A 27,555-nucleotide genomic window follows, 5' to 3' on the forward strand; every position below is an offset into this window, starting at 1 on the left:
TTTAGAAGATGACCGTTTGCTTCGAAATGGAAGGGCGAGTCAGGCTATAATAATTTTTGACAGAATCGATTTTCATTCCTTCATGTGACAGAATTTAAAGTTTAGACTTGTCATAATCTCTATCTAAAGAATATTGACTGTATCGTTACTTTTCAGGCAATTCAACCCACAGTCACCTAGCTGACATTGTATATTTTTATAATTATAAGAAAATATAACCTCAATACTGTTTTATTAAGTAACGGGTATATATATATATATTTATATTAAGACAAAAAGATATAACGTCAGGTACCTGTGCTTAATTTGAAGAAGTCAGAATATTTCCCTGTCAAAATAATAAATGAATGGTTGTCATATTTTTATCCAACAAGTCGTCAACAGTTTTGATTTATTTTATTCGACTAAACACAGATAATCACCGTTTTAACAAACTCAGTGGGTGCAAAAACAAAAATCACAATATGACATACTGTAAATTTTGTATTTACACCCATCCAGAAAATTTGCAATGAACAATATCAAAGTTTCAATTTACTGGGTGAATGTAAAACCAAGTTTAAAAAAGGAATGTTATTGAATTGAATAGTTTAAAGTGTACCCATGTATACAAATACAAGTATTCTTAAAAAAAAAAACATCTTTTTTGAAATATAGATATCACACAAAACAACAATACACGAACAGTTTATTATGAATAAAATAGTTTTTACATATTTAAAAGGATACTATGTAAATTCGAAAAATAATCCTTGAAGTCTCATTTTTTGCCCCCCCCCCCCTCCCCCAATTTGAAACATGTGAATATGTAAATCTAAAGAATAAATGTGTAAAAATTGATAATTTTTAATTAAATAAACTCAAGTTATAAATATTGATTCGTTAATTTGTGCTTCTTTGCTGTTGAATTTTGAACCGGTTTCATGATCAAAATTCAACGATGTGGGTCAATTTTCAACGGATTAGGGTCTTTATTCAACACCTTTCGTCTCAATATTCAACGTTGAAAAATGACCCCCGGGTCAATTTTCAACCCGGGTCAAAATTCTTTGTTACACCGGGACAGATGTTACCCATCCAGAAACCCTAGCATTTCTAAATAAATGCAAATGCAAAATAATACATTTATTGCAATAAAAAAAACTATAGAGTAGAACTACAAATGAGAACTATACAATTCAGATGGAAAATTACAGAATTGACATAAAAGTTATTGAATACAAATAGAAAATTTATACAATATACAATGGAAAAGATCAAATATTGCAAACTTGGACATGGCACTGATATTTTTTGTAAAAAAGAAATTCAACTACCTTAAATTGTTTTGAGTGTTTGCCAAGTTATATAATGGCCACGCAGGAATTTAGCAATTATCAATACAGTGTAAATTGCATTTAGTTGCTGTTTCCGTCTGTTTTGGTAGTCGGTCCGTTTTAATAAGCTATATAGGCCTAGATGACCACGTACTGTTGAATGCAGGCAATGGCCTAGATATTCACATTACAAGTGCTATACATCTTAAGGTACTTACTGATTAGGAGAACTTGTACTGAAAACACCGTATTGCGAAATAAAAGTAAGTGGATGGAGATGCCTGAAATGCTAAAAAACTGCAGTACATGTATAATTATATATTCGATAGATTCTAGATAGAATAATTTCCAATCGGCAAATCGATGATCTAACGTTCCATCGATTGCCGATCTCTAGTACTTGATAAATCAAAGTGTAAAATGAAAAAAAAAAATAGAGAAAAGATCGATATAACAGACAAAGTACCCCCCCCCCCAAAAAAAAATAGAGGGGTGCGTGGCATTCGTGTTTCAGCCCCCCCCCCCCCCCCCCCCCCCACCATGTTACCATTTCCCCCCAGGACCCTAGCCATATGTTATGGAAGAAATAACCGGAGTGAGGTATGTATTTATAAATCGAAATGCATTATCTATCAGTTCCTATCTATATTCCTAAATGACATGTATATCGCACCCTTAGATCCGCCATTATCTAACAGAAGAGTTCCTCTGAAAGGGAGATAATTCAAATTTGTGTTATGAAAATGTCTTCGTCGAGAACACAGGCTGTGCTTGCAGCGATACCAAAACTTATTAAACACAGACCAAGTTGCTTGGTTAGAGGTAAGCAATTTCAAAAATTCATGCTCACAAATTGAATACGTCGAAGATGATATTGTGTGGCCACGCATAGGTGTGCAATATGTAGCCCGAATTTTCTCTACTCGCATGCAACCATGTCGATAGAAACATGATGGAAAATAAAAGCTCAAAATGCTGTAACAATTATTTTGAAAATAAATTATGAAGGAAAAATTAGCGACACCAATCAACAAGACCTTTGAGAGGTTATACATATATATAATTAATTATAATTATAGTTAAACTTAAAGATCTACAGAATTTTTAAAGAACGTGTTTAACATTTACTTATCTGCAATAAAGTAGCTCTCTCCCTTTATTATTTTTTTGGGGCGGGAAACGTCAGATAAAAAAATCAGAGAGGGATACTTTATTGCAGCAAAGACATAATTTACAAAGACATAACTAACGTTATTTGCAGATGTCAATTTCATTTTGAATGTACAGATAGATCCCTATATGTGGTTGTTTGTATCAGAATTTTTTTTTCCAGCCTCACAACACAGAAATTACAGTCAGAGCTCAGCTGCAAAGACAACAGAGGCTACGGCAGAGAAATGGGGACTAGCAGGGGCACTATACCTAGAGAGACTCCCAGTTATTACCCCGAAAATGACCAGGCTCGAACAAGAATACAAAGAGTACAAGTTACAACAAGAAGTTGAACAAAGTCTGCTCTCGGAGTATGAGATTACTAAAAAGAAAGAAGAGTAAGTCTTTATCACAATGTGGAATTGTAAATTATAATGTATGTAAATCTTTGTTACAAATGAATTGAAACATAATTGGCAAATTTTATTTTATAAATGAAGAATTTTATGAGGGAAAATTTTCTTAAAAAATTGTTGACCTCGAAAACCTACAAAAAAATTAAGGAAATCTGACTATGGGTAAAATTCAGGGGGCCCTGGTTTACATTCCAGTCTGATCTGTCATTATTTCACCCATCCCATTACTTTTATGCCATGCCAAACCCTGGAACTAACAGGTTAACTCCTGCTAGGGGGAGATCATTGGGTGATCTTCGAAGGCAAAGATCATTTTAGGGGGATGAAGATGACGGTCAGACAGGCTCGAATTTTGGTGCCAGATAGCTCTGCATGCAGTTACTAGTAACTTGATAGAGCACCTGACTAGAGGTTCAGGCAGGGTTTGACATTATGTTTGTGAACTACTAGACCAGTAGGGCTACCTCAGCAATGTTTCATTAGCCCTGACTGCTTTACCACTAGCCCTGACCAATTTTGACAAAAATAGACTAAAAGTAACAACAAACACCAAATATTAAAGACTCCTTTTTCCTGTAATTGTATTGGTTTATCTTTACCAATAATGAATCATTCAAACCTTATTTAAGATTCAATTTAATCAACTCGTATGTTGAGGATCTTTTTTTTTTTTTAAAATAACTGTAATCAAACTTTATGATTATTTAGCATTAATTTGGCAGAGTTATTAACTAATTACAACTAACCAACCAACTGAAAGATCAACACTGGGTCCAGCCTAAAAGTAATCAACATCGTTTTGCACAGCATGTGGTTGCATCACCCGTCTCGACTTATTAATTACAACAGGCGTTAACTTAGTCTGAGAAGATGTCTTTAGAATTAGATAATTATTAATTTATTGCATCTGGGTTAACATACACGATTGTGAACTCAGTGTACAGGGTGACTTGAACTTTTCTTTCGGAGGAAATTCCGGCGAAGTAACCAATCAAAAAGCGAGTATTTCGCCTACATCATCTCCTAGGTTAGTCATTGGGTTGTACTTAAATTACGGTAGTTTGTAGAATTTATGCCTTTTATAGGAAAAGGTGCTTTTAAAGTTATGTGCACATTTATTTTTTTTTCACACGACCAGTCGGTCTAGTGCACAGACATTTTACCCCGACCGGACCTATCATTTACTAGACAAAGTCGGTCGGACGTGCCTTAGTGTCATACCCTGTCAGGGGACTTGGGTTAGAATCCCAGTCTTTCCTGTCATTATTTCTCTCATCCTGATACATTCGGTGTCTTGCCTAACCCTATATAGAACTGACATGTTAACTCCTGCGAGGGGAAAAAGCTGGGGTGATCTTTGAGAGCAAAGATCATTTTAGGGAGAGGAATGTGACAGTCAGACTGGCCTGAATACTGGCACGAGTTAACTCAGTTAAGCACCTAGATAATCAGGGGGTGTAGTTTGATCTCAGTCTGGTCTGTTATTATTTCTCACTTCCCATGTAAAAACAAAAACAAAAAGGAAAATTCATTGTAACTATGTAAGCCATTAAAAAGGTAGCAAGTGTGAAATCATGAGAAATTTTATCATTATATTCATTGGACAATACATTATATTACAGCTAATTTGAATTAATTTTTTTTTTCTTGATTTTCACTCTTTGCCCATGTGTGCTGCTAATTAACATACATGTAAAGGTAGAGAATGATGAAATGTTTCGTAACAGTTGGATGAAGCCATCAAATTAAAAAACAGTTTCTTCCTGGTTTCAGAGAAAGACTAGCAATACAGAAGAAGAATGTCTTAGATACCCCGCTCCATCTCAGAAACATACCCATACAAACTATGCAGGATAAAGAAGAGCTTTGGAGCAAGGAACTAGCTCAGTTTACACCTGCAGATAGAGAGACTGGTATGTAAATCAGGCCAATGTTTTCTTATTTTTATAATGTGCTGTGCAGTTAAAGCAATATGTGCTGCAATTTTCATGTTGAAATTTTTTTTTACGAAAATGTTATTTTCTACAATAATGAAAAAAATATCATGGTTTTAAAATTTCTGTTAGTTATATTTTTGAGGGAAAAGCCATGAAGCTTTAATTGGAGCAAAATTGAATTATTGTCGTCCTGTACAAAAATTGATGTGCTATATATTCCTTACAAGAGAAATCTTTCTTCTGGCAAAAATTGATGATTTTTTCATATTAATTATTTATCTTAAAATTTTAAGTTACGTGCAGACTTATCATACTAGCAAGTTTTAGCAGCAAAATAAAATTCTAAAAAATACAGCTCATATATATTGCTTTAACTGATACCTGATATACTGTACCTGATAACTGTCGTACTTCTCTTTTGCTGAGGTAAATTGATACTTTGATATATACATGTACCCGTAGTTTGGTGATATTTTAACAAGTGGATAATCGTCATGTTCGGATCCAGAAATTTTTTTTACGGGGGCTGGGAGGGTCTGAGTATGAATATTTATTCATTAGATACTAAGTAAATTTGTCTTGCAAAAGAGCAGTTCTGTCTAGCAGTAATGGTAAAGGGGTGAAAAAATAAGTTTTAACATGCCAAGAAAAACATCAAGATATGCAAGGATTTGAGGTATGTTAAAGTTGAAATTCATATCAAGAAACAGTGGTTTGGACTTCTAATGACATATCTGATGTTCAAGAGAACAAAGTTAAACTTATAAACGTTTTATTCTGTTTTGATGATCAATCTTTCACAGTATCTTATTATGTTCTTATTCGTTCCACTCAAACGAACATAAATAATTTATAAAATAAAACACAAACACATATATTAGGATGTGAAGCGCTCTGAAGTGCAGTTTACTTATTACACAAATCTAAATACATGGTTTTCTTCTTTATTTTCATTTCTACAAAATAGAACAATATTTTAACATAATATTCCAATAAACATCAAAAGCAAGGGCGGGTGGGTGGGAATAAGGTTATCTGCACTGAAAAGAGCCTTCGAATTGCTATATAACTTTCCGCGCTAACATCGGTCAGTTAAAACCCGTGCAATGAATATTTAAATGTCACCTGACAAGGTGACCAACAACTAACCAATAGATTACAGGTGTAAATAAACACGAACACGTGTTATTTGGACCTTTAATAAATACATTTACAGGTACCAGCATTAATCGAAAGTGTATCATTAAAATATCAAAAGGCAAAAGTTGAATTTGGAAAAAAAAACAACTTTTTAAATTCCTGAATTTACTTTTTTTCTCAGAGGCTGACAAGAGTAATGATATGAGGTCGACGGACAGAAAGCTGGACCAATCACTCGTTCTGTTACTGAAGCAGGTCGTAGATGGAAAAGAGTGGTGGTATTTACCCACCATGAATTACACACCGGGCCTCTCCATGAGAGAAGTAAGTGTGTTAGGACACTCCGGGTGTACAGCATTTAGGCTGTTTATAGCTTTAGATTTACATGTACAAGTTCACTGTAGAAATGTGAACTCAAAACTGAATGTAGGTAACAGGATTATTTTCGTTCACATGGTTTTGTTATTCATATGAAATGCCAGGAATTTTTAATGGTCTCAAATTTTACATTAATTCTTATTTTCCTTTAAAATGGGAAAATATTTAATTATCAAATGTATCTAGTACAAAAAAAACCCCCACACTAAACTTAAGTCTTAAACTCAATATTTCAATTTTGGTATGCTTAATTAACAATGTTTTATTATAATGCTGAAAAAAAAACCCTGTATTAAATAATACACCAGGTACATCAGATATATTCTGATTTAATCTATTTATCTTTAATGAATGATAATTATTGAGAGAGGCATTTGTCAATTGATGGGTTGTTAACAGAATTTTTTTTATAAGGTGGCAGAACAAGCCCTCACCAGTAACTGTGGAACCGACTTAAAATTCCGAGTTTTCGGGAATGCCCCTAGTGGTTACCAGATCAAGAACTACGGAAGAGAAAAGAGGGAAGAAACTAAATTAAATGGTCACAAAGTGAGTACCAGTGATCTCCCATTCTTTGTCTCTATTTCAAAAGGCCTCCTCCTTGTGTCGTTTTATATCTCTTCTTTTAATGCTCTGTATACAAGTGCATGTACATTAAAATTCAAATAAAAAAATCTACCGTAATTTCATTTCATTTACCTCTGAGCAGCAGTTTAAACCCAAATGTTTACAGTTTCCAATGTCTTTGTTGTCTGCAACAATTTTTGTAATATATGGTCCAATACATTTTAAAAATTATAATTCAAATATTTATTTGTTCAATTGCTGAAAATTAAATATTAAATATAAGTAATAAGGAATCATTCTTTGAATTGTATAAGGTGATCAAATACAGTCTGGCCTGATCAAATCTACATGTATCACAATGTCCTTTGGGTTTAATTTGATCACTCCCGACCGTGTTTGATCACATCATAATACACGAAGAATGATTCCATCCATATTCCTAGATTAATATGCTAGGTACTGGGTACATGTTTATAGATTGGTATAATTTTAGCAAATTTTGACAGGAATGTTTTTTTTTTTTTTTTCAGGTCTTCATCTATAAGGCTGAATACAGAGGTGGTCCAGTGATTCCAAATGAGGATAATAGTGTATTGGATTATGCCTGGGTGACCCCCAAGGAATTAAGACAGTATCTAGGTCGAACAACTTCTCGAGTGTTAAATAAGTTTATCATTTATTAATAGAATAAATTCATGTAAATATTCTTGCCTTGTTTATTCTCACATTTCTATTTAAATTCACTTTGATCAACAAATACCCACACCAAGTCAAAATTCTATAAGGAAATTCTGCTGATTTTGTATTTCAAACCCACAAAAAAGTTATTAGTACATATACTGTGGAATCATTAAATTTCATGGCAGTTTTTGTGGATTACTTTAATTTTACAGGTTGGTGGGGACGTTTAAAATTTCGTATATTCTCTTTTCTCTCCCATACCAAAACATTCTCACAATTTGCTCATGAGCAGCTCACGTGAGGACTAACAAGATTTCCTCACGTGAGTTGCTCATGTGAGTCTTATGTGCAATTTAACATGCAAATTAGGTAAAATGCTCACGTGAGAAAAATTCTGCACACAAGCATTTTTTGCTCACGTGAGGAATAGACCTGCTCACCAAGAGTTTTGCTCACATGAGGCTCATGAGGCTTATGAGACTCATGAGGCTCATGTGCAACAGTTGCTCACTTCAAAGACAATGGACAAAAATTGAAATTAAAATCATCAATATATATTTACATCAGTCATTTTGAAAATACAATTTCATACATTGTTTAACATTACATTTACATAAATCTTTAGAAAGTTAACCAATAATAAATGCTGGCATGTTGAAACTTGTATTGCAGTTTGATCACTCAAAGCAGTGTATCTCACAGACGGACTTGGAAAAAAAATCACAGTTCACAGTAGGCAAAGTTCAATTTAACCATACAAAGTAGTTCATAAGTGCTGCACCAACACTGGCTGCATTACAATCGATCGAGGCATTCGTCTCCAACATTCCAAATGTCCTTTTTTTTACAGTCTCGTGTCTCACATGCTCTCTGATTTCACACATAAACTGTAAACCACACAAACGGCTGACTACCAGAACATCACAATAATATCCAAATTGACACAACCAGACTTCAGCATGTATAACTTCTCCATTACTTAAATTACGTCTTCACTTTTTTTGTTGCATCATTCATAAAATCAGCGAGCTTTTCATGGTTTTCTTCAGGTCTGTGCAACTCAGGGCAGGCCTATTGGAAAGATAAATAAATTTGATATCAGTGAAATTGTTAAAAGTTTTCATATTTCAAGCAGTTTTTAAGAAAATCATTATATAATACTGCAACTATCAATATTATCAGATTCTACACAAGAAAACATGAACTCTTTTCTCCGTGTCATAAAATCGTTAATCAGTGTTAATAATAAAAAATATGTAGTTAGAAATTATTGTCAAGTAAAATGTCAAAGAAAAAAATAACGTGTGTTTTATTACATTTGATACACCGGTATTTGCCCGATGGTCAGTTGTAAATTGTTTAACCCCGTTTTAAATGTAGATGCTAAGATCACAGTATTTCGTTTCATATTCATTCTAATTACAAACACGTTTAACTGCCATTCAAGTGATTCAAAGAATATATTTTAACAAGTTAACGCTAAACTTACTTGAAGTGCTCATACAGAAGATGCAGGGGGTGTCGACACTCGATTCATTCATTCAGATTCTTCCTCTGTTCAGCCGTGGATTTTTCACACTAAAACACTCCATAGACGAATACCCCATTGACAACGTAGTTTTTAACCTTATCAACCGGTAGTACCGTACAGAATCAGATAATTCCCTTTTTAATTCATTTCACCGTCATCTATGATGGTAGACAACATGGCGGAATCGAATATGAAAATTGGCGGCTGGCATTTAATCGACCAATGAGCGCGCGCGTAGCTTAGACTGGTTCCCCTGCCACTGCGTTATTTACTTCGTTTTGGGCGGGAGCGAGAACCAGACTAGCGGGTAACTTTACATTAAAACAAAAGTAAAAGTAGAAACAAACAGCTTACGAAAAATCACAATATCAAGCGGTTTTGTCAGATTCTCATATCTAAATAGTAAGTTGAGTGATAATTGAATTTAGGAATAAAAATTAAAGAATATAACGTTACCAAAAAAAAAAAAAACGGACAGTTTTGTGTTCACGAAAAAAAAAAAAATGGGGTGGGGGAGGGGGTGTCAAAATGTACTTGTTAACAAAATTTTGCAATTGCTTACGTGAGGAAAACGGACGTATTTTTTTTTTCAATTTGATTTAACTTTGACACTGCATATACTGACTAAGTCCAATTTCCTAACCTCTTGCTCACGTGAGAAAGTTGAACTTAGAAAAAAAAATCTACCGTCAATGTATCTGTATAGCCTGTTGCTTACATGAGCAATTCGAATAGAATTTTGCTCATGAGCAATCAGGTGAGCAAATTTTTGCACATGTGCATTTTGGTTAGTATTTTCCTCCCTAACAGAGACTAACAATCTGCACATGAGCAAAATGAATTCCTACCTAATTTGCATACATTTCTAACTAGATTCTCATGTGCTTCTCATGAGCTGCTCATGAGCATTTGTTAGAATGTTTGGTACGGGCAGTACAAAAGAAAAAGTTACTTTATTACCCTTTTTATTGATTCGTGGATGAGAGGACCTCACAAATTCCACAAAAATTGAGCCACCATGAAATCTAATGATTTCACAGGAACCTGTATCTCTGTGAATAAGATGACTGGCACACCTATTACTGAGTTGATGCCCACAATGGAACCAATAACATGGATCATTTACATGTATTTCAAAAGTAAATGAGAATATATCAGATTGTGCTACAATTAATTTAGAGAAAAAAGATGACAAACACTTTTCTATTCAATATCAATAATTTTAATGAAAAAAAAAACATATGCCAAGAAAAAAATACACATGTATTTTCATTATAGTACATGTTCATTGATTTAAAATTGAGACCTTCATGAATGATTGAAAAAATATATATATAATATATATTTTGAGTCAATATTATTAAGTAAAAGGTGAACACATCATAACAAGAGTTAATGGACTGGATGCAATGCCCTTATCCGCTGTTGGATTAATGTGGATTGGATGTTATTCCATGGTTGGAGGGCGGATCGGATTCATTGGATCGTGATCCACCGTCTGATGGAGCATCAGCCCCAGTACCCCCACGCGATTGGCCATGGACACTCGGATGTTTCTCTCCTGCTCAAATAGGTCGTCCAGCTTCAGCCACTGTTAAAGAGGAAGAGAGCCTTTGTTTTACAATCAAGATCAAAGAAATCAAGTTCTGTTATTGTTTACATCTGTGTTATATTGGTTTGAGTTTCAATCTAAAGTTGCTTTTTGTTGATAAAATTATTTATAAACACATTGAACATGTTCAATCACTATTCTTGTTTGCTTCAAGGTATTTTGTCAAAGAAATGGTAATTTCTTAACTTTTAATACATTATTTGTAAACAAATATAAGACTCAAATGAGCTCCGTTTACATAGCAACTTCCTTCCTCATTGAAATTTTCGTGAATCGTTCAAAATACTCAAGGAAATTATTTTAAACAAAAAAAATTGAAAATAAAATTTTCATCTCAAATTGTGTCCAGGTCCCTTCAATAGAATTAAGTTGACCTTGAACTCAATGACCTTGCACCTACATGTAATCAGTATGTAAACTTTTAAATATGAGTCAATATAAGCAATACACAAGTTTGTTTTCTCCTTCAATATCTATATTATAAAGTTCATAAAGTAGAGAGTAAATCCAAATCAGTCAATCTTTGGGTATAAAGTAGTCGTCCACAAACAGTATACCTGTCTAACCCGCTCCAGATCTATCTCGGCCCTCCGTAACTTCTCCCAGCAGTAATGTTTGTTACACTTCTTCTTGGGGACCCTGCAAATCTCTCCTGTTTCTTGAAACACATGGATAACAAGCGGGCAACCACACACTTCCTCTGGCCCCACCTAGAACAAACGGGGGTCAAGTCAAAATACAGGCCTAGAATTACATGTATTAGAATAAAAATCAATGTATTGGATGATAATGCTTTTTAATAGTGGTCTAACATTGCTGATGAAAGCCTAATAGTTAACAGAACTATTACATATGCTAGCAACAGCAAGAAATCATGATTTAAAAACTCATATTGCCTTTATTTCAAGAACTCAACAATTAATGCCATTGCATTCAAATTTAGGCAGTATAAATCTCTTCATGTACATGTACGTATATATTGTCAGGCACCAACACTGTACTACAACTTTGTGCATGCACAAGGTAAATTTTGTTCCAGTATCAAATTTTGTCTATGAATCTATCCAGCAAAATACATGTACCTTGGGTTCTTTTGTGTGCTCTGGACACAGGACCTTCAGTCGTTTACAGTAAACCTTCTGCTGCGCATTGTAATAGTCACAAAACATGGAGTTGCCCTCGATTCTCGTCTTGTATATTGAACCGAACGAAGTCTGGGCTTCAAACTGTAAATATATCACAATAAGACAATAAATAACCTGAATACTGTTTAAACGTTTAAAACGGTCAAAGGTATTCAATTTTGTGTGCTCCTTTACTCGATATTTTGGGATCCAGAACATTCCATCATTATCAATTCATTAATGCATAAATTATATATTTATGAAGTTTCCAAACAACTTTTATTGTATGCATTTCCATAATCTAGTATAATTTTTGGTCTCAGCATACTCAAAATCAGTTACTGTAATGGAACATAAAGCTATACCATTCCGTGATATGACGACGTCAATAAAATTTAGAAATGGGAAAGTTGAAATACAGGTACATTTAATAGCAGATAGATCAGGACATACTTGTAAATGTACATGATGATCAAATGTTTTTGGTATTGCACCTCTACCATATCAGGAGTATACTAATACTGCCACCATTTAAAGAAATACATGTACACATAAATGTTTGCCGGTCTAAAGATGAGGAGCAAGTTCATATACAGCAAAACTCTGTTATAACGAAGTCACTGGGACCTAAGAAATTACTTCGTTATATCCGTAATTCGTTATAACCGTATAAGAAATTCATTAAAATTACATAGCTGGGGATCCAAGATGACTTCGCTATATCCGTAAATTCGCAATATCCGTGTTCGTACTAAACGAGTTTTACTGTACTGTAGATTCCTAAATCTATACTACTAATTAAGAATTAAAATCCGCATAAAATCGCGAGAAGCACAGCTCATGAATTTTAAAATCTCGCTTTTAATTTTTGGACAGATGAAAACTACATTAAACTATGATAAAAAAAAATTGACGTTCGTGATTTTATATTCTCGCAATTTGACAGAAAATGGTTGAATCGCGGAATTAAGTACACGCGTAAAATAAGGAATCTACAGTACATGCAAATAACAATAAAGTGTGACATGCACTTGTGAACATGTAGATGATGAGGAAGTACATATGGAGTGTAATATTATTGTGTTATTACGAAATTACTAAAACTTCATGTATTTCTGTGCGATGCATGTACACAGACCTTGGAGAAGCATTTCTCCATGTGGCGTAGTGCTCCTTTCTGGTTTAATTCAGCTCCACACGTAACACAGTACAAACTCAACTCCAAATCATCTTCATTGTCTTTTTCCTGATTAAAGAAAAAAAGAAACTTGTTAAATCAGATACCAATTATTCCTTACATTTCTATGATATGAAATAATAGCAGAAAATCAGAATTTTAAAGCTTTATATTTAGAAGTCTTCAATTGGAATATTGAAAATCCAATGAATTTCTATAATATGCTTTTTGCAAAGAGTAGATGCCACTTAATCAAGTACCAAACAAAATGCCATACAGTTATTTAAGTATAAGAAATATATGCTAATTCAATCCACACTAATTTGTTAAAAAATCAGTTTTCACTAAATATTGTACACATTCAATTTGTTTACAGTATATCCCAACATAAACAGATTGGAAGTTCAATGCATTTTGTTGTGAGCAACAATAATATACATGAATATGTATTTTCTACACTTTGACACTATACTTTGAGTATCTGCAAACATTACCCTTACACATTTTCTGAAATTTTAAGCTTAAAAACAATGAATCAAATTCTTTCATACTGATTTTATTTCTGAAATATTACCCATACTTACACAAACTCTAAAACTTAAACGTAAATTTTAAATTTATCAAATTCCTCCATGCTGCCTTACGTCTTGTTCCGGGGCGATGGAGACATTCTTGGCTCGTTCGATGACTCCATCCAGTTCCTGATGTTTGAGATCCAGCTGCGCCAGTTTCTGCCGACACTCCAGCTGTTCGCGCCGTATTTTCTCCAGCATCTTGTTGTTGTTCTCCTCCGTCACGCACGGACTGCTCTGCCATTGCTGTATCTTTGGGGGTAGGAGTTCGTATATCCGACTGGAAAAAAAATAACACGCGTAATTTAATACTAGTACATGTACATCACAAGAATTCTTATTTTGAACATTTTAAAATTAATTTTTACATATTCTTTTGCCAAGTTGGTGATAGAATTTTATAACAAAAAAAATTGTTATGGACAAAAGACCCATACATCATTATAATCTTTAAGCAGTAGAATTTTTTTTAGATAACAGCCACATAGTTAATTACAAATCTGACTAAAAATACCCTATTTAATATTGTACCTTTTTGCTAGTTTGAGACCACACTCATCAGAACAGTATTTGGAATTCGATCGGGCAGGCTCGATACATCCTGGTCCAAAACACTGCCGGGGCTCATCTATTTCACTCTGCCTGACTTCTTCTATTTCTGACCTCTTTCTCTTCAATTCTGAAGCATTTTCTTTGGCTTTCTACAAAATGTCAAGAACACATTCAATATTATAATGTAAAAACAATCAAATACAATGTATCTGAATATGTATTGCTGTTAATAAACAGTATCAAAATTCAACACTACAACTTTTAAACACAAAAATTATCTAAAATTGCCCGTCCCTCTTGATAAAAGTGGTACATTTATCATATATGTTAAACATTTGCCAATTTTGTCTAAGGATATTTAAAGACATTTTATTCAGAAGAATTTCCTCTGTACTCCTACCTTTGTTTTCTTTTCTGGTGAGTGCTTGCGTCCCCGTTTCTTATACTTCTTCTTTGCAGAACCGCTCTCTGACATGCTCTTCTTTCTCCCTCTCTTTCCCTGAAGAAGAATACGAACACCTTTCCATTTCCAAAACTCAAATGACAACTTTTATCTAATTATTTTTATTAAAATTTGTAATTTTCAGGTATTAAGCAAATTTACATGCACTGCACATACTTAATTTACTGAGATGAAAAATTGGTGCCTCTTTGGCCATTCTAAATTAAGACATATTTTAATACACAAAGCAGTACGGTTTCAAAGTACATAAATAGACCTCTTGTCTATGGTTATATAAGTGAACTTCACATTCAATTTCTGCACAAAAGAGTCCATTAACTTTACACAGGCAGTAGCATTCATGTGGATAAAGTTGTATACATGTATGGGATTGAATTACCTTAGGGGATTTCTCAATGTTTTCTGAGCTATAATCTGGGTCATCGTCCACATCCATAAAATCATCGTCATCATGCGGTCCACTGTGGGAAAAAACATCAACACCATACATGTATGTTATCTTGTCAAATATGCTCTATCATTTTATTTATGTGTAAATAAATATATTAGTACATGAAGGTTTAATCAAAAATACAATTCTAGCCTTAATTTTATATGAGATACACATTAGTTTTTTATAAGAGTTGTAATAGAATTCAAGTGTACTTTCTCTCTCTCTCAAAAATAAAAAAAAATAAAAAAATAATCTTTGAGTATTTGAAAAAAAATGCTGGAAACTTCCTTACAGGGACATGTTTTATTCAAATAAATTGAAGTAAAAAGAAAACAAAAACTTTCTACCTCAACAAAGAAAACAATCATGCAAATTCAATCACCTTTTGCAACTGTTACAATAAAAAGCCCACAGTTATATGTAAATTGTGTGTGATTTGAGAGCCTGTTTCTCCCATTTTACTGCATAAAAAACAGAGTACATTGTGTTGTCTATTTGCATGTATATAATCCCTTCCTTTATAACTTCATATCAAAAATAAAATGAAAATAAAATGAAAATAAAATGCATTAAATGATCAAAAGCAACGTACAATACTTTCCAATGTTTGAGTACAGCAAAGTACATGTAAATCAAAACACAAAATTACATGTATACAGCTACATGTACAAATACATTGGGATATGAAAAATTGCAAAATAATATTAAACATGTTAAAGATTAACTGCAAGTAAATAAAGTGTGAAAAAATTGTACGCAGCATGCACATTTCAGCAAATTGAAAACGATATTTGAAAGCTGTAAAGAATATTTTAAAATGTCTACTAACCAACTAATGACTCTACAATGTGGATAAAAAAAAATAACTAAAATACTACAGTATACAAAGATTAACATATTACCCATGATGTTAAGATACTGGTATACAGTGTACATGTATATGACACAGGAAGTACGTATCTCAACAATGAGAATTGTCATGATGTGTAAAATACTAAAGGTTGCACCTTAAGGGTCCTTGACACCCAGTGACTCTTACTTTTTACCACAGTAGTTCAGAACATGGCAATTTCAACCCATTGCAAATTCTTTATATTGCCAAATTTCTGTCTTTCTCTGTAGCACAATGGGTATAGTGTCGGTCTACTGAACTGCAGGTCTCTAGTTCAAATACAGCTGGGACTTGAGTTTTTAAGAATACCGGTATATAATTCTTTTTTAAAAGTTCAATACATGCTAGAATTCCATACCTCTTTAGAATATTACCTCCATATAGAATATAGAAGTCTACAAGAAACTTTTCCTAAAAATGTTGAGGAACCATAAGTCTGTTTCTAAACAAATGATGATAAAGAGAAGAAGTGGTGAAAAAGCAGCTATGAATGGAATATGTGGGAATTGTTTTATAAATTGATACATGGTTAATAAAATGTGAATACCAGATAGCTGAGCTACATCTAGAGTACCTGTACAAAAACATAAGTATCGGTAGAAGCAATGCTTGAAATGATGAAGGTGAACCATTGAATGGAGCAGTGTATTTTTACGAGTGCATAAAATGGTGAGTTTGCAGACTCAAAGGACTAAAGGAACAGTGAATCAGAATGTAGAAAATGATGAATTTATAAACTGATGGCCGTAATGAGGTAAAAATTGTTTTGATAATGGGCAGTTATAAATAGAGGTGGAATAGTTAATATGTATTCATCAATGAATGAAATATTAGTCAACACATACATTTTTAGTATGATGGTATAGTAAGATCAAGACCTAACTATTTTTATGAAGAAAAATTGTAGGACTTTTTATACCAAATTTCAGAAATCTGTAGGCTCCTTTCACATATTTAAAATCTTGATTTTTCATTTGTAAATTTTGGTGACAAATGAAAAATGTATTGAAGTATGTATAATGAAAAATAGTTCCGTACTGGATAATGAGTACTGTATAGACAGAAATATTCACCCCCGTTTTATTTTCACCCCTTTCACCCTTGTTGTTAGTGGGCAAATTTAAGACTGGTGAATTGTAATGAGACAAAGGTATTTACTTTAACACGACTGTGTCTGGGCAAATTTAAGATGGGGCAAAAACTGTTTACAGGTGGGGAAAGGGCAAATATAACACAGGGCAAAAATAACTCTGTATACAGCAATACATTTTTCTGTGAAGCAGCAGAGTTATATCCAAGCCTCACCTGTAGTATTCTGTTCTGATAGACTCTGTCTCTGTGGTCAGAACACATTCTTGTTTTTCTGTTCGTTTGCTCGTCATGTTCAATCCCTGAAAATAATTGATAATAATAAGAACAATCTTAAATACTAACATAAAAAAGAAACATTTCATTGAAAGTATAGTTTCTTTGTTTATATAAACTTCTATAATAATTTATATTGAGTAATATATACTTAGTAAACATCTGTTATAAAAAAAACCCATTGGTTTTCTTCCATCATCCACTGTTATACATGTTCCATATATTCATTTTATACAACGCTTTTAACGTTGCTTTTTTCATAATCCCCTTTTTTTATAATTAATTTACATTTCAAAATATAAAACATCCAGAAATCATCATAGTTAATGGGCATTTTGTGCCAGAAAGCAAACCAGTGAAATATAAAAAAAAACCCAAAAAATGATTTACAAGAATATTGCACATTACGCACTTTACTTACATGTAATTTGAAACATGCTAAAAACCCCACATGGATTTATGATAATTGTATGTATTATAAAATTTATAGATTCTGGGTAAATAATTCACTTACAAAATTAAGACATTGTCTGAGCCTACACTTCTGTCTGATTTTGTTTGGTCCACCAAATTTCTTCATATCCTGTCAAAGTAAAAAAAAAAAAATATGCATTAAGCAATCAAAGGGGGGAAACTCTTTCAACATGAGTGTTTGATATGCATGCCAACACATTTGAAATAAATATGTGTATATTACTATGACATCATAATATGGTACATGCAGCAATAAATTAATTTTCATTACTAATAGTTTTGAACTATTCATTTGAATTTGTGATAGCAAAATTTTGTCAAATTTTTAGGGAGTTGTGGAGGTAAAATTTTGTGGATATTTTTTTATATTTAATGTCACTAAATTACTACTGCACATGGTTTTCATAATTTGTCGGGATGTTAACTCACAGGTAAGGGGCATGAAATCAAAGAAAACTGAGTCACAGAGTAAATTCATAGTATTCAAATTAAAGCAATATTTGAATTATTCACTAAAACTGACACATTTTCACTGGTTCAAGGTGACACTATTTTGAAAATTGCAAGAACTTTTATTTATTACAAACTATATCATATTTTATTTTTAATGTCAAATTCATGAGTGATGGTATTAATGAAATTTTTAAAAAGCTTACTTTGCAATAGTCGCATCTTGCACAATCCTCTGTCCTGTGACAAGCTGTACACTCACCGCATCGCCTTGATGATTTCTTTTTATTGCTAGAATCCTTCAGAATAAACGTAATAATAGAACATTTTTTACTGTTGCTAGAATCCTTCAGAATGAACGTAATAAGAGAAAATCAAACAGAAAATTTTCTGAAAATCTTTAAACTCATTTATAATATTTTCAGTTACTTTATTTAATTATTTGCTGAAACACATTAAAATTGTTGCCATTAACTAGTCTGCATTGCAGACAGACAATGATAATCAGCGAAACCAAAATGAAAATTTACATCTCGACTTCGGAATTCTCTGTCACTTGAATGTTTGTGGGAAGAGTGCTTCTCTTTGGATGAACTTTTCTTGTGTTTGTATTTGATTTCCAGGCTTTGGTCTTGTTCTGAAATTGTAACAAACAGATGAACTAAATTCTCATAAAGAATGTCAAATTTATGGAACATCATACATGTACATGTGGTTAATATTTGTTTCCTCTATTAATTATACTATTAATACTGATCTGCCTAATTCAAAATCATTGCTTAAATTATGAAAGTGTCTGCAAAATATTTTCAACCTTTGATATTATATCATATTATTTTTCAAACCATTAATCATATTTTTATCCAAATTTTGCCTTATAGAATAAACCAAAATTAAAGTTACACAGCTCTAACCTCGGCAAGATGCACAATAGAAATGCTTGATCTGCTCTGCATCTTTCTGGGTCACTCCAATACAGTCTCCATGGTACCATTCCTCACAATTGTCACAGCCACTGTCAAAGAGGAAAGAGAAAAAATAAAACCTCCAGACATGTACCAACCACAGACAATATGTTGTGTGATACAGAATCTTGTATTGTCACTATCATATTACCAGGAATTTAAATCATATGCTTAGCAGCAAATTTACTTAGAATACCTTGGAAACTGCTTTAAATAATATAAATACTAACTTCAGAAAAAAAAAATAATTTTATAGATTCTGAAGTGATTAAAAAAAAAAATTTGCTACATGCACCCCCCCCCCCAAAAAAAATGTTCACAATTAACTGATAAATCACAGCTGGTAGAGGTAGTTGTTTATGTAATATATACAAGTTACATATTAAAAATGCTTATTTTGAGGCAAAATCAAAACCGTGTACCACTTACATCATGAACCGGGTGCTGTCCTTTGAGCGACAAATACAGTACTCTTGTTCGTACGCCCCTCCAGGCCCCTCGTGGTCCATGATTCGGATCAGCTGTTCTACCTTGGCTTGTCTTTCTGGCAGCATTGTTGTACAGTGGGATGACAACACTGACCAACGACAGATAAGGTAGAGTGTATCAAATCTTAAAATTATATGTATTTACTATTTCTCATCTGAAAAGAGCGTCCATTTCTTGGTATGCAGACATCTGGATCTACCTGAAATTATGAAGATCAGAAAGTTCTAGTGAGATAATGAAAATAAAATTGTTGATCAATCTTAACACCTTAAACAATTAGTTCTGATATAAGTATATATTCAAGCAATTTGTTTTCATATGAACACTGATGAAAACGACCATTGCAATCCAAAGTTCTTCCGTTGTGCCGTCTCCGAAAAAGAAATGCTTCCTTTACTTAGTCTTTGCACGATCATATTTGTTCATAAAGAACTGTGATCGTCGGATTTACTTCACAGTTTGAAGTTAGGGAGAAAAAATACATACATGTACCTAATATTTTGGTTTTCCTGAAACTCTTAAAATCGACGTCATCATGGTCAAAGCAGCGTTTAATTTTCTTAAAATCTGAACCGATATCGATATTTTCCCGGGATATCAAGCGAGTAAGAGACCCATAACTACTGTATGTTTGCTTACGGAGACTAACCGTAACGCGAGACTGGCTTTCAAAATATAACAGAGAGACACGATTTGATGAATCAAATTTAACTAAAACCCCTCTCCTCTTTTTATTTCCGTGATGGGGTTGGTTTTTCTCATTTGGATAAATTTTGCAATTGTTACCTGTGGTATTGATTTGTAAGAAAATGATTTGTATATAAAAAGATATTTGTCAAAAAAAAAACCAAAAAAACCAAAAACCAAAAAAAAAACAAAAACAAAAAACAAAACAAAAAACACGTTACTGTTAATTTTAGGAGGCGATAAATCTATTTAAGATTACTCGTTAAAATAAATATCGAATGCATTTGTAAATTACTTCGAAATACAACGAAGCTAAGAGATATACATGTGTATGTACATGTAAATGTCTCTGGAAATACTTTGGAAATGTTGGTGGTTAGAAAAAAATAGATTTATTAGTTAATGTTTAACTTTTGCATGCTATGTTTAATGTTTTTGTTTTATGTAACTCATATTCATGACATATGCCGACATGGTAATTGTCAATAAATGAATTTGATCACACCTGATACATATCAATTTGTTGTCTAAAAACTGTGTGAAGAGAACATGTACAATCATGTACATGTATACTATATTCTAAAATAAATGTAAAAAGCACAGTATTTTGAAGCGTTTAAAGAAAAAAATTCATGATCAATAAGCATGAAAACAACACAATGCTCTGCTACCAATGAAATATAAATCAATTTAACACAAGGTCTAAATAACTGTGATTTTCCGACAATGATGATTTTGTATTTTCAATGCAGTGTATGTATACAGACCAATCAATTGAATGAAGATGTCCATCGAGTAGGTACTAACCTAAATCTTTTATATTCTAAATCGTGTAAGGCGAAATATCAAAGTTAAAATAATTTATTGTGTTCCAATAAACGTGCAAAAATGATCAAAAACAATATATGGATTCATTGAAATGATATTCAGTGTATCTATAAAACGCAATATTATTGGAAGAATAACATAGACTATAAATTACTGTTGTGAATTCTTTAGGAAGAAAAAACCCCCCACTTTTATACATACACAAACGCACAACAAAACGAAACGGTCAATTTGAATTGAGAATAAATCAAATAAATAATACATAAATAAAACAAATAATAAAATGGGCGGCGTCACAGATTAGATGTTGCAATTTGAACGTTCTTCCTGTTATTTCTATCAATTAGTATTAAATCAATGTTACACGAATGCATTTTCCGTCTACGTGCAATCGATATATTTATTTAATTGATTATCGTTATCTCCACTATTTAAACGTTATATCATTTACACAATAGTACCATTATCTAGAATAATTTCATTTCATACAGCTATGCGGAACCTTTTACTCCTTTGCTCTCTTAACTTAATTTGCAGGATTTCAAGTTCGTTTTTTATAACACATTTTTATTCAAAATGACCATTTTTTTGCTCATGCTTTTAACAATAATATTAAAAAAAATGAATTTCATTTTATAATTTTCAGTCTGCATCACATCAGAACCTTGTACGTTTTCTCCACATACCGATGGATGTGGAAACCTTGGATGGATGTGGCAATGTGGACACCGCAACCTATCCGTGATACCCCATGGTCAGCACATACCACCAGAATATACAAACACATCATTGACTTTGGATTTATCCGGAAACCGCTTTACCACACTATCCATGGAAACATTCAACACAATTGGCCCACTTCTCCGACAACGCATCGCATCTCTTTTATTACGAAGTAACCCCATTCAATCTATTGGAAACTTTTCTTTTCAAGCTCTACGGAATCTTTGTGAATTGGATCTTTCTAGCTGTCGTCTGCATACGGCGTCTTTTGAAATTAATTCGCTTGCAAACCTTAATAGGTTACAGATTTTGTGTCTGCATAGTAATTCATTTCAGGTCAGAGGATACCCCGATGTTGCTATTTCAATGGCAAGGACAATAGAAAACTTGACAATTGATGTGTTTGATGGATTTCAGTTTGGTTCGCCGTTTCAAAATTTGACTAATTTGAGGATTATCAAATTTTTCACCGGAAACTCTAAGTTCCATTTAACAAATTCCACTTTCCGTGGGTTGATAACATCTCCAATAAGGAATTTGGACTTGAAGTTCAGAAACATGGTATATTCTGATGTAAGTGATGAAATATTTTGTTCGTTTCCTTTTTTAAGAGGTGTACATATTGAGTTTGGAGGAATGTGTGATCTGAACGTAGCATTAAATTCGTTGAAGTGTCTTCGAAATCGGTCAATGGACCACGTTGTTGCATACGAAAATAAACCTAATGTTGTTACAAAGGCAGTATTTCTCAATAATGAAAATTGTAAATATCTATTCAATATTTGTTCCAAAAGAGTTGAACTAAGTGAGAATCGTATCGCAGGAATTTCTGACAACCCTTTAGTTACACTTATGGGTCAATGCATGGAATACTTTGATATTTCATCAAACAGGATTGAATTTATTAACCCTTGGTACATGGTGGATTTTGTGACACGATATCCAAATCTACAGGTCATAAACATAAGCTCAAATGACGACCATTGCAATTGTGAGACTTCCTGGGTTCGCAATCACCCACAAAATTCCGCGCTAATGACAAACAATGAAGAAATCAATGAATTCCCATTCAACGGATTTGTCTCAAATATGTTTTTCACCAACATTTCAACGATGATACATTTCAAAAAGAGAGGGGTAATTACATTTAAGATTTCCGAAACAATAACAGTGTTGCAGCTTTCAAAAAATTACTTACACCCGTTAAATGCTCTCCCTCGTTTTAATTTAAGACTCAGTATCAATGCCAAGAATTTAAAAGAATTACACTTAGTACATACTACTTTGTCATGTGAAACATTGGCACCTATTGAGGCTCCTTCGTTGGAGATCATTGACATTTCCAACAACGACTGCAGCATTATAAAAAGAAACATTTTTATCTTTGCTTTAAAATTGAGAATTTTTTGGGCATCTTATTCCAATCTACGTTTTGCTAGTAGCTTTGAACACGGAACACTTTTCCGTGGCCTGAAAGAATTGCGGAAAGTTGATGTAAGTCGCAATTCAATAACATATTTGCCACCAACCATGTTTGAAGATCAGGAAAATTCACTATCAACTGTGAATTTTGATTCTAATTTGTTCTCGACAATTCCCGTGTCAAATTTGAAAAACCTTACTCACTTATATATACGTCAAAATAAAATTTCTTTTTTTACCAGAAATGATATTGAAAAAATAATGTCAATGAAAAAAGCCATTATATTCATTGAAGGAAATCCAATAAGTTGCGAGTGTACACACATTCGGTCATTGAAATGGATGAAAGAAAACCAAGACAAGTTTGGAGATTTGAATAAAACTCTATGCATCAATAAAAAGGTGCTGCTGTCGACATTTGTTCACCAAGAGGTATTTAAAAAGTTTGAGTTGATGTGTCAGTCAGATGCTTGGTTGATAGGTTCCACATTTGCTTTGTTTTTTGTTTTGACTATTTTGCTTACAACAGCAGTTGTTAAAAGGTATCGTGTCCATGTAGATTATGTTATTTTACGCCTGCGTAGTCGATGGAAAGGCGTCATTCACGTTTCAAATTCTGACGAGTTTCGGTTTGATGCTTTCGTCACCTACACCGAGGAAGACTACCAACTCGCCTGCATTACTTTTTACCAAGCTCTGACCAGTCTGGGTTTCAAAATCAGCATACCCGCTAGTTTGTAACTAGTCAGTTGTGTCCATATTGTATTTAAAGACAACTATACTCTACTTTCACTGCACACATAGATCACGAAAATCAGTAGGCCATTGACGACAATGTTCCTGTGAAATTGTTCACCTCTTGTGTACATGTATAATATAAAATATTTTGTTTTGACGTATTTTCTATGCCGAAAATTAGATAAACTCTGTTTTTTTAGTAACCCCCCCCCCCCCCCCCCCTAAGATTTGTTATACTTTTTTTTCAATATTTATTTTACAATGTCAGAGTAATGGTCACAAAATGTGAAAAAAGATAACAGACGTAGTGTCTTTTTCTTATCTCGAAAGCTCGAAAGAATTCACAGAAGACGAATCACTGTACTGTCTTTATTACTATGGCTTTATTACTAATACGTCTGATATAGCTAAATACATAATTATGTACAGTTAATTAAACACATTTGATGATAGGTTACACAAATTACACAAGCAATTCAGAGATTACAATTGGCATTTGGCAGCCAACAGTTCAATTCAATGTCAATGCGCCATAAATTGCTGGTAACCCTGGAAGGAGGACAGCAGTTAACCAGCGATGGCTTGTATAGCTATTCTGTATCACTCGCAAGGACCGACGCAGAGATAAAGCCATGATGTTAAGAATACTGGATTCTCAGCTGAAAGCATACAAGTAAACCAGCAGCAAAAAAAATGAAACAAAATTAGTTAAATGTCAAGATGACAACATATGTGGGCAACCTAACCTAATAGTAGGAATTATTATTAAACACATAATCCAATAGAATTAAAGTACAGGAAAGGTGTGTGTTGTCTTGATGAAAAAGAGGAAGATGCTATTTCTGGCATGCGTAGGTGCGCTAGGATTGGGTAGAGCAGGAATACCAGAGTCGGGGGAGTTATCTCGCTTGCCATCAGATGCGCATTCTTCTTCGATAAATGGAATTTATCACACAGGGTTGTAAGTTGACTTGTTTTAATGAGGTCGCTACATATTAAATGACTGGATATTTCCCTTTCTTTCATCACTTGATCATAATACCTTTTGATTTGGGGCAAACAACAGGCGATTTATTTACTATGATTAGCTTCCGTGTATTGACAGTGATTTTGATCTAAAAAAGTACATATTTGCAATGAACTTTTGGGCTGAATCGGTATAAGTTGCAATTGACAAATGTTCTAAAAACTGCTGTGTGAATGTGACACTGCGTCTGTTTACTGAATGTTTAAAAGGAGCTAGTCGACATACTTGGTCTTGTTTTGCCTCATGAATGAAGATTATTTTGAGAAAGAAAATGGCATTGATATTTTACTAACCTATCACCTGAAGTAAATTAAGGTGGTATGGGACATCTGTCGATATTAGGTGGATTAAAGTACTATAGAATTTTCAAATTTTACAATATTAAACCAAAAAAAAAAATAGCTTTTAAAAATATTTGAAAAGGTAAAAATTGTAAAACCCTTAGCGGGATTCGAACTCATGACTTACAGGTTCGTAGTAAACCCTCTAACCCACTGCGATACGGAGTTATATGACCATTTTGGGAAGGAAATTACTTATATAATTACAATTTATTTTTTTGTTCATTTCGATAAACAATACGTCACAACATGGAAGTGTCCCATACCACCTTAATCTAAAATATTGCCTAAGGCATCGTCAAGGCGGTGAGTGTCTTGAATTGGTGACAATGATGCATTATCTGACTTAGATGACTGAAAAGGAAATCGAACAGCTGTTCTGCTCATTAAACAGAAGAAATCTTGTAGTGTTTCTTTCTGTATAGGAATTTTGTTTTACAAAATTGATGTATTCTTTCAATTGGCACCGGTAGGTTTTGAAACAAATTGACCAGGATAATGTTGCAGCCGCTCTATCACTGTGCTTGACACATCGTCAAAGCCGAATTATATGACTAAGTATTAATTGAATCTCATTGGATTATTAATTTTACCAATATACCTTGATTAGTAATAATTCTGCTTTTAATGTCTTAACCAATAACCATATGACTATCATGTACATCGTATTTTGAAATCCTTGTAAAAATTGCAAAATATATCGTGGATGAATGCCCTCAACGTTAATGTATTGGTTTTACTGAAATAGCCCTTTGCAAATTTGATAAATATACTTCAGAGGACGAAGTTACACCTTTTTATTTTTTTTAAATATGAATTGTTTTGGCATCTCAAAAGAAACAAATATCGATTACCTACTTGTATAAAATGTGTCCATTGTTCGCTGAATGTAAACGAATGCTTGTTTTAATGCTTGGCCAATGAATTTGGTAATATAGTTCTAATAAAGTTTCATTTACACATATCTGTATTCATTTGTTCTAGCGTGTAGTTTAAAAAAGGACATGATTGTTTCTCCGGATCGAGAAGTGTTACAGATAATCTAATATATGAAATATATAATTTCTCTGCATTAGGTGAAAACAACTATGTACACTCATGTTCTCATTATGAACCTGAAAACAATTTCATTTTATCCTAGATTGTTTGAATACAAATGTTTATCATATTGGTTGTTTTTACAAATACTTTGAAACGTTTTAACAGGTCAATAACTTCTACTTAAAAAAAAAGACAACCTAATCAAAAATATAAATCTCTTAATTGCTTCTCTCTGTTTAAACAACTAATCTATTCTAATAACAATACAGACATGCTTTTTAAACAAATAAACAATTGTATTGTGAAAATGTATATAATTAGCGTTACATTGTTTGTCAGATTCAATATGATAATAAATAAAACTCTCCGCACTTGTTACAGCAGTTTTGTATTCTTTTGTATTCTTATGTATCTTTATTCCTAATTATAAATATATGTCTGTTGTTTGAATATTTTCTTATAAACTAAGGTTATCTAAACTGTTACACTGTTAATTGAATGGACTTTGGTCGGACGTAGGAAAACAAGGACTTGTAAAAATTACCTGGAAATAAATGAAACCCAGAAAATTCCCAACAATAACACATATGAAATATTTCCTGTATTAATGCCAACTTTCTAAGGTATAAAATTAATCAAACTTTCTCTCGTCAGTTCCTCGTCATTTTATCTTCCTTATTTTGTGAAATAATAGATGGCACATCTCATCGTCAAGCATAACAATTTTTTCTTTCCGATTAAAGTTAAAACATCATTAATATATCTTGACAGACAAAAACTCATATCAGACAAAGGAGATCGTAATGAGTAAGAGCCCGTCTTATGATATCGCGGTAGAAAAATCATTTTGTCGAAAAATCGATCATTAAGGAAATATTTCCAGAAACTAATGTTATTGTGAGTTTCCTCTATTGTATACCTCAGTGATGTTCAGCGTGTCTCTGTTTACTATGTTAGCAGAAATAACGCGATACCATAGAACTCGCGATATGATAGGAAACAAGTATATTTAAGCGATGTTTTCACGTAATCAAAAAGAAAAAAAAATTACAACAACAGATC

General features: G+C 32.9%; 3 protein-coding genes and 1 long non-coding RNA gene across 6 annotated transcripts; 2 read left to right on the top strand and 2 right to left on the bottom strand.

Moving 5' to 3' along the window:
* Positions 1–1,977: 1,977 nt before the first annotated feature.
* LOC105329047 (large ribosomal subunit protein mL46) lies at positions 1,978–7,612 on the top strand. Its single transcript, XM_011430179.4, has 6 exons — positions 1,978–2,138; positions 2,650–2,866; positions 4,658–4,797; positions 6,143–6,285; positions 6,754–6,888; positions 7,437–7,612. Exons 1-6 carry the CDS (start codon positions 2,054–2,056, stop codon positions 7,587–7,589), a joined length of 873 nt encoding a protein of 290 aa, XP_011428481.3. The 5' UTR covers positions 1,978–2,053; the 3' UTR covers positions 7,590–7,612.
* Positions 7,613–8,119: 507 nt separating this feature from the next.
* Positions 8,120–9,580, bottom strand: LOC136274606 (uncharacterized). The gene is made up of 2 exons (XR_010713043.1): positions 9,077–9,580; positions 8,120–8,658 (listed from the first exon to the last, which is right to left on the bottom strand). It is a non-coding gene; the product is annotated as an uncharacterized lncRNA (long non-coding RNA).
* Positions 9,581–10,322: 742 nt separating this feature from the next.
* Positions 10,323–20,245, bottom strand: LOC105329048 (CXXC-type zinc finger protein 1). 3 transcript variants are annotated; one of them, XM_066081848.1, is made up of 16 exons: positions 20,179–20,245; positions 19,627–19,885; positions 19,147–19,247; positions 18,763–18,869; positions 18,439–18,531; positions 17,823–17,891; positions 17,249–17,334; positions 15,881–15,892; positions 14,998–15,079; positions 14,556–14,654; positions 14,135–14,304; positions 13,676–13,883; positions 12,993–13,100; positions 11,813–11,956; positions 11,288–11,440; positions 10,323–10,709 (listed from the first exon to the last, which is right to left on the bottom strand). In XM_066081848.1, the coding sequence occupies exons 2-16, from the start codon at positions 19,749–19,751 to the stop codon at positions 10,566–10,568; spliced, it is 1,701 nt and encodes a 566-aa protein (XP_065937920.1). In that variant the 5' UTR covers positions 19,752–19,885; positions 20,179–20,245; the 3' UTR covers positions 10,323–10,565. The 3 variants fall into 3 exon arrangements, with proteins under 3 accessions (XP_065937920.1, XP_065937922.1, XP_065937923.1); XM_066081850.1 differs by having other exon boundaries at positions 20,173–20,226; XM_066081851.1 differs by lacking the exon at positions 15,881–15,892 and having other exon boundaries at positions 20,179–20,244.
* Positions 20,246–21,845: 1,600 nt separating this feature from the next.
* On the top strand, positions 21,846–24,087 carry LOC136275036 (toll-like receptor 4). The gene has a single exon (XM_066083294.1). The coding sequence runs from the start codon at positions 21,913–21,915 to the stop codon at positions 24,085–24,087; it is 2,175 nt and encodes a 724-aa protein (XP_065939366.1). The 5' UTR covers positions 21,846–21,912.
* The last annotated feature ends 3,468 nt before the right edge of the window (positions 24,088–27,555 follow it).

The sequence above is a fragment of the Magallana gigas genome, chromosome 4 (assembly GCF_963853765.1).
Source record: "Magallana gigas chromosome 4, xbMagGiga1.1, whole genome shotgun sequence".
Classification (NCBI taxonomy): domain Eukaryota; kingdom Metazoa; phylum Mollusca; class Bivalvia; order Ostreida; family Ostreidae; genus Magallana; species Magallana gigas.